Source organism: Callorhinchus milii, unplaced genomic scaffold (assembly GCF_018977255.1).
Source record: "Callorhinchus milii isolate IMCB2004 unplaced genomic scaffold, IMCB_Cmil_1.0 Scaffold9, whole genome shotgun sequence".
Taxonomy (NCBI): Eukaryota; Metazoa; Chordata; class Chondrichthyes; order Chimaeriformes; family Callorhinchidae; genus Callorhinchus; species Callorhinchus milii.
The window spans coordinates 15059909-15074939 of record NW_024704750.1 but is presented as its reverse complement, the minus strand read 5'-3'; the positions used below and the strand labels follow the sequence as shown (position 1 = coordinate 15074939).

Sequence of the window (15031 nt, the reverse complement as noted above, 5' to 3'; positions counted from 1 at the left end):
ACATCCTGATAGCATAGTTCACCAGGTTCCCCAGAGCTAACTACTTGCTGTGGAATTCCAAATGGATTATTTTTCTGATAGAAAGTAGATGACCACCTCATTTATTCATGTTCAAATCTGTTCACTGTGTGAGTCCTGTAGCTCAGTAGTTAGAGCAGTTGCCTCGCAAGCGAGAAAAGCTGCGTTTGATTACTGGCAGTGTGAAACGTTGGGCAAGTTTACTTACTCCACACGCCTTTCTTTACCTAGCAGTAAACAGGAACCCGGTTGTGAATCAATTAGCGGATTGTTTTTCCGGGGGTAATAATCCCTCCACAAAAAAAATGATAATTCGGTCACTCAATCCACAGCCATTTGTGGGATACTGCTGTGTGTAATTGGCTGCCGCGTTTCACCCACAAAACATACAGTGAATTCACTTTACAGTATATTCTGTGAAGCGCTTTGAGACGTCGAGAAGTTGTGAAAAGGCGCTATATTAAATGCAAAGATTATTATTATTTAAGGTCATTGGCGCTTCCTGCGCATGCACAGTATGCAGGAGGTGATGTTAGCAGCTTTTCCTGCGCATAGCGTGCAAGAGTGGAATGTGCAGGAAGTGACATCAGAAGCAACCTGGTTACCCGGAAGTTGGCTATTTGTTCTTGCCTTGCTTAGAATGAGTCACATTTTCAATCTGAAACGCACCGTGCACAGAAAGAAAATTGACACAATATCCATTAGGTTAACAGTCAAAAACAGTCACTACCATGTTCTAGTATTCATATATTTCCGATCTCCCAGCAATTTGATTCCTAGTGGAGCATCTCTTCAGCATATGCTAAAGCATGGTGATGGGTTTCCGCATGTGCCAGACACCTGGCTGACCAAAAGAATGATTAATATTCAGCTACATTTTCAAATCTTGAGCTCAGCTCTTGTGTGGAACTCAAGCAACTGAATTTTTACTTAATTTTAAAACTTGGCTTCATAATTAATATCACAGCGCTAAAACATCACTCCATTCCAGGGACGTAATTGGTATAAGCTCCACATTTTGCCTGGATATCTTTCTCCTCTCTTCAGAGAGGTTTCTAAACATTAAAGGGAGGAATCGATCTACTTGCTGGTAGCCTCTCACACTGACAGCCCCTTGTTATCTGATTCTACTTCAGAATTTCTGATTAGAGGCATGGGTTCCACAGTGACTTCACCAATGAGGAGAGCTGCTCACAATCTTCTGTCCCCTTCACGATGTCACAGTAGGAGGGGATCTGTACAAAGCATTGCTCCCAGCAGCAGTTCAAAGGAGGCACTGGTAAATGGATTACTCTCTTTATAACTTAGAGAGAGAATGTGGATGAAGCAGCAGATGTCAATTTATTTAAGAAGAACCTTGATGCCTGCTTGAGCGAGAAGGGAAGAGAAGGGCTTGGGAGACAGTATCAGGAGGGGTGAATAGTCATATAGAGTATAAATACCGGCACAGACTATTTGGGCTGAATGGCCTGTTTTGGCCAGAAGTGTAATGTTCTGTGTAATTTTATGTAACTTATGGAATATGGGGTCAGCTCCATGGAATAAACTTCACCTTAATGATGAAATGACTTAATCAGGGCAAAACCCAAACATATTCTGTCCATGTTTTGACCTCGGTCGAGAGTTGCTACAAAGGGTTAATGTTCTGTCTGTTCTGATCCCCGAAAAAGAATATGCCCATGACACTCCCAAATGCAAGGCCTTTCCAATGAGGTATAAATCATGTCTCTACATCATTCGGTTATTGAGATCTTGACTGACACACAGGCAGACATTGTTGTTTTATTAGTATAGATTTTTAAAGGGATTATTACCCCCGGAAAGTGATCCGCCAATGGATCAACAACTAGGTTCCTGCTAGGTAAACAAAGATGTGTGGAGCAAGCAAACTTGCCTAAGCTTTTCTCCCATCCGGGAATCGGAACCCGTTCTTGTTGCTTGCAAGGCGAGTACTCTAACCAATAGGCTACAGAAATCCCCTCTAGTTAGAGAAAATTAACTGGAACATATAAGATTAGTTTGCTAGCCTTGATCACCCTCTAAGTTTCCCTCTTGATTTCTCCCCAGCCTCTTTTGTCCCAGGTTTTGCTGGAGTGATAGTTCATTACACACCAACCAGCTTGCTAGCTTTCTGGTCAGTGTTTGCGTCACCCGGCTGCCCACACACCACCTTCACCATTCCCCTTCACCTCAGATGTCATCTTCCTGTGTTTCTGTTTACACTTCAGTTCACAGAAAGGCCACGCACAACAAACAGCTGGGAGCACCAGAATTAACCTGTTTTTCGTCTTCTGCCAGGATTGCTGCTGCCATAGTCAATAATTGTTCATTGGTTACATGTTACAGTTAATGATTTGCAAACATAAGCCTTCCATATATTCCCTTAGAGTTCAAGTTTCCTATCTGGTGTATTTAATAGTAACTGCAAATAGCTTATGCGAATGAGTAACTTCTCTGCACCTGGTGGTGATACAGTATTTCTCTAGCTTGTTGTTTGGCTGTTCAGGAAATGGAAATATACTCTAGCGAGTCACAAGGTTTTGTAGTAGAAATCATTGAAGGACGATGTGTTCTTCAACCAAACACAGCATTTTAATCAACAGCATACGATAACCATGTGCTGAAGCCATCTCTCATCTACAATGTCACTCGCCAAGCTGCTCCAAACTCAGACTCAACCTGACACCAAAACAGGGTGCTTTTTAAGGGAGCCACTGTTTTTTCCTGCATCTCAAACCGTCTTCTGCAGGGGCACCTTAGGCCAGTCGTGGTGGCTGGTGACCACAGCAATGATTATTTCCCTCCCCACCCTGTCTGCCATGTCTGAACTTCCTACAACCTAAAAGAGTTTGTGAGACATCCTGAAACATAATGTCATGTTGTCTTGCTATTCAGAGCTTTAAATAACAATTGTCTGTCTTCACATGGAGTGGGTGTGAAACTTTGATTCATTTAAATTTCAAAGATATGTGCACAAAAATGTTCATTCCACTTTTTGTCAAAGCAGATTTTACTCCCTTAAAGCAGATTACAAATTTTATCGGGGAGGGGGAAGGTTTAAAACATTGATAGAAGCCATTACTTTATCTCAATTTCTGTCAGCTGGGCTGTTTCAGCCAAAACCTGTCTTGTCCTATTTCAATAAAAATTATGTGTGCGTGTGAATTTTAACACTATCCATGTGAGTTGAAGTGGAATATTATTCTGAAATAAACCACCGTCTTTTCCTGTTTTGTTAACTTGTGTTTTTCAAAAGAGGCATATTACAGTGTTCAAGTGTTCCAGTATTCCTGGATGTTCCTGGGTCAGGGGATTGTGGATTCAAGCCCCAGTGTCAGGATTTGAGCTCACAGTCCATGTCAGTACAGTAATGGGGGAGTGTTGCATTATCAGAGGAGCGGTCATTCGGCTGAGACATTAAACCGAAGTCCAATCTGCCTGTACTCAGGTGGAGGATAAAGATATGGTGAAATCATTCAAAAAGAGGATGGAGTTTCTCCTAGTGTCATGGCCAGCAGATAAATTGGTGAAATAGCCACTGTGCATGCCTCACAAAATAATAATCCTTGCATTTAATATAGCGCTTTGTCATGTCTTCTAGACATCCCCTAGCACTTCACAGAACAGTAAAGTGAATTGACTATAGTGGGCGAAACGAGGCAGCCAATTGCGCACAGCAGTGTCCCACAAACAATCGTGGATTGAAGTGACCAATTTTTTTTATTATTGTTTATTTTTCTTGAGGGATTATTATCAGGCATGTGAAGTAAGGAAACTTGCCCAAGGTTTTGCCCTGCCGGGAATCGAAACCAGGTCTCTCACTTGCAAGGCGAGTGCTCTAACCACTGAGCTACAGGACTCTTGACACTACTTACTTTTGAACCGCTTTGAGATGTTTTCACTCGATAAGGTGTCATAAAAATGCTAGTTCTTTTCTAAAAGTTTAAGTCAAAATGCTAATTTCGTAAACTTGTCTAAAAGTTTGACCATTTCCAAGCAGTGTAGTTGTCGTACTTGATAAGGTATTGAAATTGCTGGCATCGGAATGAGTTGTGCAATATTGAATGTCCTTGGCTTTGTCGGAGACTACGTCTGAAATTACTAATGGTTCCGATTGAGATTTTTTGTCCCAACGTTTTATCTATTTGCCGTAATACGTAATTTTCTCATTCAGGGTGAAATTGCAAAGAAGGATTTCCTTCAAGAAATTACATCAGAGAAAAAGAACATGAGCAGATTTGGATGAAGAAAGGGTGTGATGTCAAGGATATCAAATTTAACAAAGATGGGAAAGATAAAGCGCAAACTAAGCTGACGAGGATAACAAAGAAATCCTTGAGTACAGCCAGACCTCTGCAGAAGCCGCTCACAGAGCCTTACGGAAAGAGAAACCCAAGAAGCAAGCCTGCAACACAGCAGCGAGAGCAGAAGTCAAAGGTGAGGGTTGTCAGTATTAATGACCTGAGGCCCTCTGTTAAACTGTGCAATGCTGTTGGGAGAAAACATCAATGAACCAATTTGATGTTTTTTTATTTTTTAAAAGATATAAATGCAGTGTAATACTGTCCCGTTAGGGAAGTAAGGGGTTTGTTGCAGTTTGCTTCACACTTGACCCAGACTTGTGTTTAAAAATATGTTTATATTCTTAAATCAAACAGACAAACATCTAAAATAATAATAATATTAATAATCCTTGCATTTGATATAGCGCCTTATCACGTGATGTCTCAAATAGCGTCACAGAATATACTGTAAAGTGAATTGACTCTGGGCAAAATAAGGGTTTCCAGTTCTGATCACTATCTGTGATGTCTAATACAATACTGGGGACCACTGCAATGTTACAGATGCTGTTATTTGATGAGAATTTAAACTACAGTCATTTACAGTTTTTTGGGGCTTTCTGGAATGCTGGGCTATGGACAACACATCCAAAGTACTTCCTCCTTCCCCTCTTCCTCCCCCACCGTCCCCAATGAAATTGCCAACAATTCGCTTTCAGAGGCATACACAGTGAATGGGTCTCATGTGATGAGACTTTCAGGACAACTGGCATTTGGAGAGTTTCTTTAGCTTATATGTTTCTAATGTTTGTGAATAGGACTGCAGTTCACAATGTAAGAGAACATACATTAGTTTATTTCCCATTTTCCAATACAGGTGATTGCAGACCCGGATGCCATTAGTTCTGCTGAACCAGTGTTGCAAGGTGAAGACTATCTCAGAAGAGTGTATGGGAAGGCACTTTATCAGGGCCATCGCAGCACATCTAAAAAAGGTCCTTATCTGAGGTTTAACTCTCCCGCTCCTAAAGCCAAGCCTCAGAGACCTAAAATGGTTGAGAATACGAAGGGTGAGTGGCTTTGTTTCAATCAAATTGAGTTTCATGTTTTACCACTTAATTTTGTTCTGCATTTGTGGCTTTAAGAAATCTCTTACAAGTCTGGTTCTGTTTAATGAGTCGGGAAATACACCACTTGGACATTTTAATCTGATTCTCCCTCCAATTTGAATCTGCATTTAATTAAATGAAGAGAACCATAATGATCCTGATCTACCATTAACTAGGTCATTACCAGATGTGTTTAATTACAGCAACAATGAGTGAGTTGGTTGTACTTTAAAAAGGGTCCTTTTTTTCTTGATCGTTGTTTATTTCTGGGAAAGGCTTTCCAGTGCACTTCGTAGGAACCTTAAATCGATGCAAGACACCTATGTGATGCTTTCCCCGTCGTTTCCCACCATTTATTGAAATGTATTGAAATACTGCTTGCTTAGGTATGGCCTCTCTACTTATTCTTGAATCATTAGAAATTACAGAACAAGAAGAGACCATTTAGCCCATCCAGCAAATGCTGGTGCTTGCGACTAGCTACCCAGAGTCAGATCCTGTTATACCTCAGTAGTTTGAATCCATATATTCAGACATATGTTATAATGGGGCTCATCATAAAAATAGCTGCCAGTCAGTGCTTCCTGGTTATCAGATTGCCTCTGATATCACTTCCTGTGTTATGTGTACCACACTTCCTGTATACCATGAATCTACTTAACACCTTTGTTAATAATGGACCTGTATTGTAATGATTACTGAAGCATATTATAATGGGGTTTGACTTTGCTCTAATTCCAATTCCCTGCTTGTTGCCTTATCATTTTATATCCTTCCTCTTCAAATTGTCATCGTATCACATGGTGCATTATAGAAGCTTCCTTTCAGGTTGGGCAAATCTTTGGTTTCCTTTTGAGGAAAGGAAACATAAACAACCTGTGGACTGTTCAGCCTCTTCAAGTTTACCTCTTGGCAGTGGTTGACAGGATAAGCTACTCTCAGTGCAGCTTGCTAACCCACCACTGAGAGAGGACGAATGCTTTGGGCTGGCTCCTTCTCAAATTACCAGTTAACCCCTTCTTCCTTCTGCCAGGGAAATACTGTACCAAACCTCCACTCGGAACTGCTTAACCCCTGATTTACTGACCAAGATTGGTTGCAGTATGCAGCCGCTGAACTTTGCCCTAATGCTTTGTTAATACACAGAGTTAATACACCTAAACTTTGCACCATCAAACTGCTATAAAGACACCCTTTGTCTAAACAGCTCTTTCACAACCACATAAAGAATATTGTTTCTATTGTGGGGTGAATAAGCTGGCTTTTTTTGCCACATTTTGCATATGAATGGAACGTTGCTATAGCAATCGATTTAACAAAACAACAGCTGAAATGTTCTGTTATATGATACTACCTCAAATGTTGGGTGATGAAAACTATTTACAGAAGCAGAAAGGGGGATGTAAGACAGCATCAAATTGTGTGACAGGGTATCTGCAGGGATTGTGGAGATTTTGCATGGGTTTTAATGTGTGTAGTTCATTCTGTGAGATGCAGCAGACCAGACTTGCCCAGGGTTCCCTTGGGATTTACAGACCTTCAGTTTTTGATGATCAAATATCTGAAAGCCTCTGAGGATTTCTCTGCACAGTCTAGCCTGCGCCATCAAACTATTGCTGAAGTCTCACAGCTTTCTTTTGCCATTTCACAGGTGTCAAGGTGAAGTCAGCCAGAACCCAAACCAATCCCTTTCCAGTCAAGACAGTGGTGAGCAGCCCAACTATACAGCGACCTTTCTCTGCCCCACTTCTTCCAAGCAACCAGTACCTCTTCAGCCCATCCAATGAGATGGCGTCTTCATCAGCCATTTCAGGCCCAGTTGAAGGACATCTGCTCCCAATGGCCATCCCCCTAGGTATTATCAACAGTGAACTTTATTTGATGTACTTTAGTATAGAGTTGCTAACTGTGGTGCCTCAAGCATTAATGCTACGTAAGTCTCTCAAATCATTTTCAAATTGGCTTTTCCTTTCTAATAAAGGAACTGACTTGGATGATTCATATTGCTGAAGCTGTACTATCCTTTCTAGCAAACTCAATGTCAGTTTTAATTCACTTTTTATGAGTTCAAATGTAACCACGCAGTAATCTCTGCGAGTCTCTTTGCCAAGAGCCTTTTGGGAGTGGATGGCTCAGTTTGACTCCAGACAGGTGATTTATGCATTGAACTATCTTGTGCAGCTCATTGTTTGCAATTCTAATGGAAGTTGTTATAAAGTAGAATTATATACACGAAACAAATTTCTAAGTGTGTGCTGGTGGTATGGATTCATTGAAGTTTACAATTAGATACGATTTGGTTAGTAACAGAGAGGATAAACTCATATACAGTATGTGGTGAGAACAGCTTCAATAGAGATCACGTGAAGTGGTTTTCACAGGGACCGCAGAAGAAACTGGAGTCTAGATTGCAGTATTTTTTAACGGGATTCTCTTAAGGAATCCAAATAGGCAAATGGCAAATGCTTTTCAGTAAACTAGAAGTGTGTTGCACCAACTCACAGGAACTCAACTTTGAAGTTATCTGCTTCTGGAGCAAAGGGTCACCAGGTGAATTGGAATTCTAATGGGATTGGAGAGGAAGGGAGTGAGGCGAAGAATGCCACAGTTTTGGAGAGTCAGGACTGTCTTCTACTCTGAAACAAATTGAGAATTGTAGCTTCTCATGTCGCTGGAGCAGCTGACGCGGAGAGTGGAGACACAAAATAGAGACTAGAAGAGTAGAATGTACTAAATCTATTCCACATTATAATACCATTTTAATATGCAATCGGGATATAGGATTATTGTTGCTGTGATATTGCCATGTACCGCCTGGAGGCTGCTTGATGTGAGTGGTAGCAAAGGTCCAGAAACAGCTTGCCCCTTAATAACGTTAACTCAGAATATTATCAAAATAACATGCGGTTTGCGCTCTGAGAGATGGAATCCTTCAGTTTGGAATCTTTGTTTAATTTATATCAAGGATTATATGTTACAATGGATTCTAGTGCGTTACAACGTAATAATAATAATCATCCTTGCATTTGATATAGCGCCTTATCAATCCTTTGAGACATCTCAAAGTGCTTCACAGGATATACTGTAAGGTGAATTGACTGTAAATTGAAAATAAGAAAAGGATTTACCATTTGTTCATTCAAATTCCTCGAGCTCTTCCATTCTGCCTCGTACAAATATTCTATTCTGACAGTCCCTGTTATGGGAAGATGAATTCCATCAGTTACTTAAATTTTTTTTGTATAATTGAAGCCCAAATACTATTGTGCCAATATCTGTCAAATCGTGGTACTGTGATAATGCCAGCCACTGTTAAAATATACAACTTAGAGATTGGTAAATTGGTAATGGGCTGGTGTGCATTGGGAGAAGTCATTTCTAGTGGTGGAAAAACAGTCTGCGGTCTGCAGGCACTTACCTATCTTATGCAGACAAATACCATGAGAACAGTGTTGTGCAGAAAAATCCTATTGAGGCTGTGACCTCATTAAATATACTGGTTTAAAAAAATGCCGCTGTTCCAGCTAATGCTGTGCTATTGAAGGTCACTTAGCTACCCTGCTGGTGAGCCTCATTGAAGGGGCATTGAACTTTAGTTCTCAGCATTAATAGTGAGGTTCCCTGTGCTTTTGCTCGCGATTCATAAAGGGCATTAGAACCAAATGAAGCTTTAAGTGAAGAATATTGGGGGAAGGAGTGCTGAAATGCCACTAATGGCAGATATTTATGTCAACAGAAGCCTTACATTCTTGTCATATTGGATGGATTGATAATAATAATGATCCTTGCATTTGATATAGTGCTTTTCACGTTACTAGACGTCTCAAAGTGCTTCACAGAATATGCTGTAAAGTGAATTGACTGTATATTTGTGGGCGAAACGCATCAGCCAATTGCGCACAGAAGTGTCCCACAAACATTCGTGGATTGAAAATGACCAATTTATTATTGTTTTATATTTTGGAGGGATTATTATTAGGCGTGTGGAGTAAGGAAACTTGCCCAAGGTTTCGCTCTGCCTGGAATTGAATCCAGGTATTTGCAAGGCGAGTGCTCTTACCACTGAGCTACAGGACTCTACTATACCAAGGTGTTTAAAGTTATTAGGAAAAAGAGCCTTTTCTTCATGGCCATTCCTTGTGTGTATTTATTAATAGCAATTGTGCTGAAGTGGCAGTTTGATTAAGGAGTCTCGGTCGGAGATTTTATTTCAGTCTGAAAAATATTAAAAGCAAATTTTTTAAATATATAATATAATCTCGTACCAAATGTACAAACTGAGTGTTTTTTTGTTCCATTCAACAAAACTAGAAGCAACTGACCAAATAAAATACTCCAGGTCTACAGATTTAAACAAAGGTTTTCTTACCCTTGATAAGAGTTAGATGACTGGTGAGTGCTGTGTTTTTACAATTTTTTTAAGTAATATATTTGTCTGGTTTTTCAGTTAGTTAAGATATCAGTGGTTTAACTTTTGTACAGTGCAACATAAAGTAACTTTTGTAACATTTCAATAATATTTGAAAATATTTTTCAATTTTTTTTCAAATGACCCAACCACTGATATATCGTATTTATATGCAATGTAACTTCCAGGCATTCTATCCCACCCATCCAACCTCCCAAAATAATCCTCCAACAAACTTATCTCATTAATTAATAAGTCTGAAATCTTTTAATTTTTAGGAACTTGCCTAGTTTCTTTTTAAAACCATTTAGCTTCTTAACTATAGGGCCTTTCATGTCCTCCCGACATGAAAGGTGCTATACAAATGTAATTTCTTGTTGATATCCTATCCTCTGCCAAATCTCATAATTTTGATATCTATCTGCCCACATGCTTAGCTTCTCTGAATTTGTGCACGTTAATACTTATCGGTTGTCACTCCTCCTAATTTAGTGTAAATTTGTACATCTCAATAAAATACCAGGCTCTCAGTTATTCATGAAAACTATAAATAATACAAGTTCTGCTGCCAACCCTTGTAGCACACCTTCCCTCGTTTGCCAAACAGCCATTTGCTAATCTGGTTTTTAATACATCTATCGATCTGTTTCAAGGCCCTTAAGAAAAAACACTGATCCTCTAAAGCGAAAATTGGAAGGATGAAATCAAATTATAATAATAATAATAATAATCCTTGCATTTGATTTAGTGCTTTTCACGTCTTCTCGACATCTCAAAGCGCTTCACAGAACAGACTAAAGTGAATTGACTGTATATTTGTGGGTGAAACACGGCAGCCAATTGCGCACAGCAGTGTCTCACAAACAGTCGTGGAAATGACCAATTTATTATTGTTTTGTTTTGGAGGAATTATTATTAGGCGTGTGGAGTAAGGAAACTTGCCCAAGGTTTCGGCCTTGGCTAAATTGGCTAAAGGGCTTTTCTCATTGGCACATCTCTTGCATGTGATAATTTTACGTTAATCCATCCATTGCCCTGCCTTAATCCAATAAATCTGTTACTTCCTCAAAGAAATCCAATAAATCTGTTGATGGTGATCTTCCATTTCTAAAGTCCTGCTGGCAGTGCCTGATTAATCCGAGTGCCTCAAGATGATCTCTTATCCTATCTCTCGTCATAGTTTCAAACTCTTCCTAAGTTCGATGCGAGTCTTGATTCTAGTTTGTAGTTTATAGGTCCTTTATTAAAGATGTGAGTTGCTTTGCTGTTTTCCAATCCTCTTGAATTTGTCCTGCATCTAGTATAAAGATATCCGTGACAGAACTGGCAATCACCTGAGCTAAATCTTTCAGAACCCTTGGCTTAAAGGTGTCAGAGCCAGGAGCTATATACCTTGAGCATTTGCAGCTTCCCTTATCCACCCTCATTCATGTTGTTAATGGGGTTAAGTCTTCACTTCCCTTCAGACCAAACCCTTGCCTCTGGTATTTCTCCTGCTGTCTCATTTATAAAATTCTTGCCATTATCTGCATGTGAATGTAATCTGTGGTGGATGTATGTGTGTGTGTGTAGTGGTGAGTTAAGATAATAAGGCTGCGTGGAACGTCACATAAAGATTGGATTTTTTTTCCCAAATTAAAATCAATTACGAGAGCAGCCATCGCCAGGCTGTAATTATATCTGCAATGCAGTCAGGGTATCATTAGTTTGCAGTTGCCACAGTGTCACTGTTGACAGTTCTGTGGTTAATGGCGTTGACAGCTTTCAGGCAGACTTCTCCCAGCATAATGAAATACTTCATTTAGGATTTCGTACTGCTGGGCTATTTTTAGACATTTCAGTGATGGTCTGCCTACACAGAGAGTTGGAAAATGACTAATATGAAACAAGATCTATTACTATTGGGTAGATTTGTCACATTAAATGCAAGATGGTGTGCTGGAGTCTTACAGTATCTGAAGCTAGCGCTGTGATGTATCCAGGAAGGAGGAGTATTATGGCCATTATAAAATAATTAACTACTGCACTCCAGCGAAACAGAACCTATTGCTGACTAATCCTTTCCAGCTCTATGAGTTGGGCTGTCAGGTGGAATTACAGTGCAACTTTTTTGTGCTTGTGCTGCGGAGGTGTGAGCATGCTTCGTTGGCTTTTAAAGCTGTCTGTATGGGACCCATTTCAAACGAAGATCCTCTTTCTCGGTCATCTTCACCTTTGACAAAAGTCACCCCTGCTGAAGTGGTCCAGAATCACCACCCTGATTCCTGTGCTTACCCCCACTTGAATTCTTAGATCAAGGTTATTACGTAAGAAGGTTAAGGAATAATCAAAGAGAGATTTTTTAAAAATCACAAACAAGTGTGCTGCAGATACAGAATACAGCCACAGGGATAGTTATCACTGTGTGATGAAATGGTTGTATCGATGTTGTAACTGGCTTACCGTGTGTCAGCCTGGCTCAGTCAGTAACACTCTCACCTCTGAGTCAGAAGGTTGTAATAGTCTAAGTTGCCCCTTTAGAAGATGCAGTTTTTCAGGTGAGGCATTAAACCTGGGTTCCTTCTGCCCATTCGATTTGTTAAAAAACCTATGGCACTATTTGAAAAGAGAGGGAAATATCCCCTGGTGTCTTGAGAGGGAAATATCCCCCGTTAAAATTGATTGTTCACTTCATGGCTGTTTGTGGGACTTTGATGTTTGCAAATTGGCTGCCGTGTTCACCTACAAAATACACATTAACTCCTGTGAAGTGCTTTGAGACATCCTCTGGATATGAAAGATGCTGTATTAAATACGAGAATTATTATTAATTTAAAAGAAACTTTCATAAGCTTTCCATCCCTGTGTTCCTCAGATCCTGGTTCAATAGAATAAAAATGTATTTAAGAGGAAACTTGATACATATATGAAGGAAAATTGAATAGAGGAGTATGGGAGCAAGGGGGGAAGCTTACGTGGACGCTAATATTCAAGTGGATGTTAAAAATCTCATGGTGGTATTCAGAAAGAGAATTCTACAGATAAATTGATTTCAGTCATTTGTAGAACTTTGCTCCAATGCACCTCAGATGCTGGTGGCAAACGAAAAGAGGGAACAAAGGAAAAACAGTGAAAATTGGTAAAAGGGAGCAAAGGAAATGCAATTCTGTAGTTTTCTGTAGTTTTCTGTGCTGCATTCATCTGAGTTGTATGTTCAGAAAGCTATTCATTGAGAAAAGAAAGCATTTTAAATCTTACCTCAACAGCCTTACAGATAAGAATTCATGCTTAGGAGGCAGGCTGTTACCATGGTGATGTTTTTTCAGTATTGTTGTCCTTTTTGGATTGATCTACTGACGATATTTTGTTCCATTTCCATATGAGGTAGTTAGATACCAACCATTACGGTTATTTGAACCCAAAACTAGAATATTTTGACCATTACATAGCAGTTATGTATGTCTTGTGTTATTTGAAGCATAAGCTATTCCTCTCCTTGCACACAGTGCGTTAGCAGTTTGACTTAAACTCACGTTGCCAAATACTCTTTGCTATAAAACTGCAGGTGGCAACAAAACTGGGAAAATAGACAGGTATTTGAATAATATCCTAGCAATTACTTAAACACATCAACTCTCTTTGGCTTGTGAAATATGCCAAGTGGTAAGTACATGTTACATATTCACACTCAGTAAATAAGGGTCGATTATTAGTATATTGAAAACAATTACATGCACTTCAAAATAATCCATAGGTAGCAGAGAGACTTTCACTTTGTTCATCACTTTGTCATTGGGCTGTGGCAATGGGTGCATGGACTTTGTTGTATATAATAATCAATATGCTTGATATGGTGCCTTATCAAACACTTCACAGGATTTTTTGTAACATGAGGTGGCTATAGGTGAACAGAGCAGCCAATTTACCCCAAATTTCCAAATACCCAAAAAGTGAAAATAACCAGATTTATCTGGGGTATTTGTTGGCCAGGACACTGGAAGAAACTCTTCTCTTTTTGAGTAGTGCTATGGGATTGTTAATGTCCTCCTGAACAGGCAAGCAACCTTGGATTTTACCATCACATCTGAACAATGACACCACTGATAGTGCAGTGCTCCCCCAGCATTGCACTTGATTGTTGGTTAGGACTGTGAGCTCCAAGTCTCGATGGGGGCTTGAACCCACCACCTTCTGTCTCAAGAGACAAGAGTGATACAAACTGTGCCAGGCTGGCACACAACACACATGGTTCATTTCGACAGCTCAGTATCTCTTTAACAGTTTTTTAGATACTGATTGCAGGTACTGGCTTTTCCCTGCAGAGTACCTCAAGGCATCAACCAGCAAGGCACTATTTGGCCATTTTAACTCCCTGAATGAATAAACAAATGAAGGTATTGAAATATGTTTCAGGTATGCTTTCCTGACACGGGATACTACAAGGCACCAGGGAGGAAGAGGCCTTACACAAGGCGTTGCAGATTCAAGGGCTACCTTCTCCTTCAGATAAAAGGAAGAAGTATTTGTATTAAAGGCATCTCCCAAGGAAAACTGCAGCAATTTATGTTTGCTGTTTAAGGAAAAATCCTGTGTGGTGTATAAGATTAATATTGCAACATTTTCTTTTCCAAACAGCAGAGCATTGTGGAAACATTTTTCAGACTGGTGTTTTGTATAGTTGCTGTGTTGTGGTGGTGTTTTTCTGTTTGTACTATTTTGGTTCCCTTGTTCTTCCAATGGGACTATTTTCTCTATCTACTCTGTTACCTCTGTGCTTGGCAGTCATGGGTTTGCACCTGAGCTGGGGAATATATTTGGGAGAGGTGGGAGCCAAGGGGGTGAAGGGGGGGAGGAAGATGACCGAAGGTGCTGATGATTACAATAATGAGGTCTGAGGTGGGATTGCTTAATAATTCACACAGAGGGTAATTATTGACTGGAATGGGTACATTGAAGTATGAAATAAAAACAGAAGTTGCTGGGAACACTCAGCAGGTCAGGCAGCATCTATGGAGAGAGGAACGTGGGTTCAAGGAAGTATGGTTGAAGCCAAGCTACTGAACATGTTTAAAAAACATTTGGTGTTAGAATTGGATGACGGTAGGGTGGATGTCCTGGAAAGATTAAATAAAAAAGGTCTTCTTTATCTGAACTTCTCTAGTGATCATTAATATTATTAGATTATTAACTAATATCAACATTATTAACTAATATGTAAGTGCTCTGGGACTTAT

The 15031-nt window shown here is 39.8% G+C and overlaps 1 protein-coding gene across 1 annotated transcript in view; it reads left to right on the top strand.

Moving 5' to 3' along the window:
• The first annotated feature begins 4201 nt into the window (after window positions 1-4201).
• kiaa0586 (KIAA0586 ortholog) overlaps window positions 4202-15031 on the top strand; it is a 78588-nt gene continuing 67758 nt past the window's right edge. The window contains exons 1-3 of the mRNA XM_007893310.2: window positions 4202-4455; window positions 5179-5371; window positions 7062-7265. Of these exons, the coding sequence (XP_007891501.2) occupies window positions 4261-4455; window positions 5179-5371; window positions 7062-7265 (592 nt within the window). The 5' untranslated portion in view covers window positions 4202-4260. The remainder of the gene's footprint in view (window positions 4456-5178; window positions 5372-7061; window positions 7266-15031) is intronic.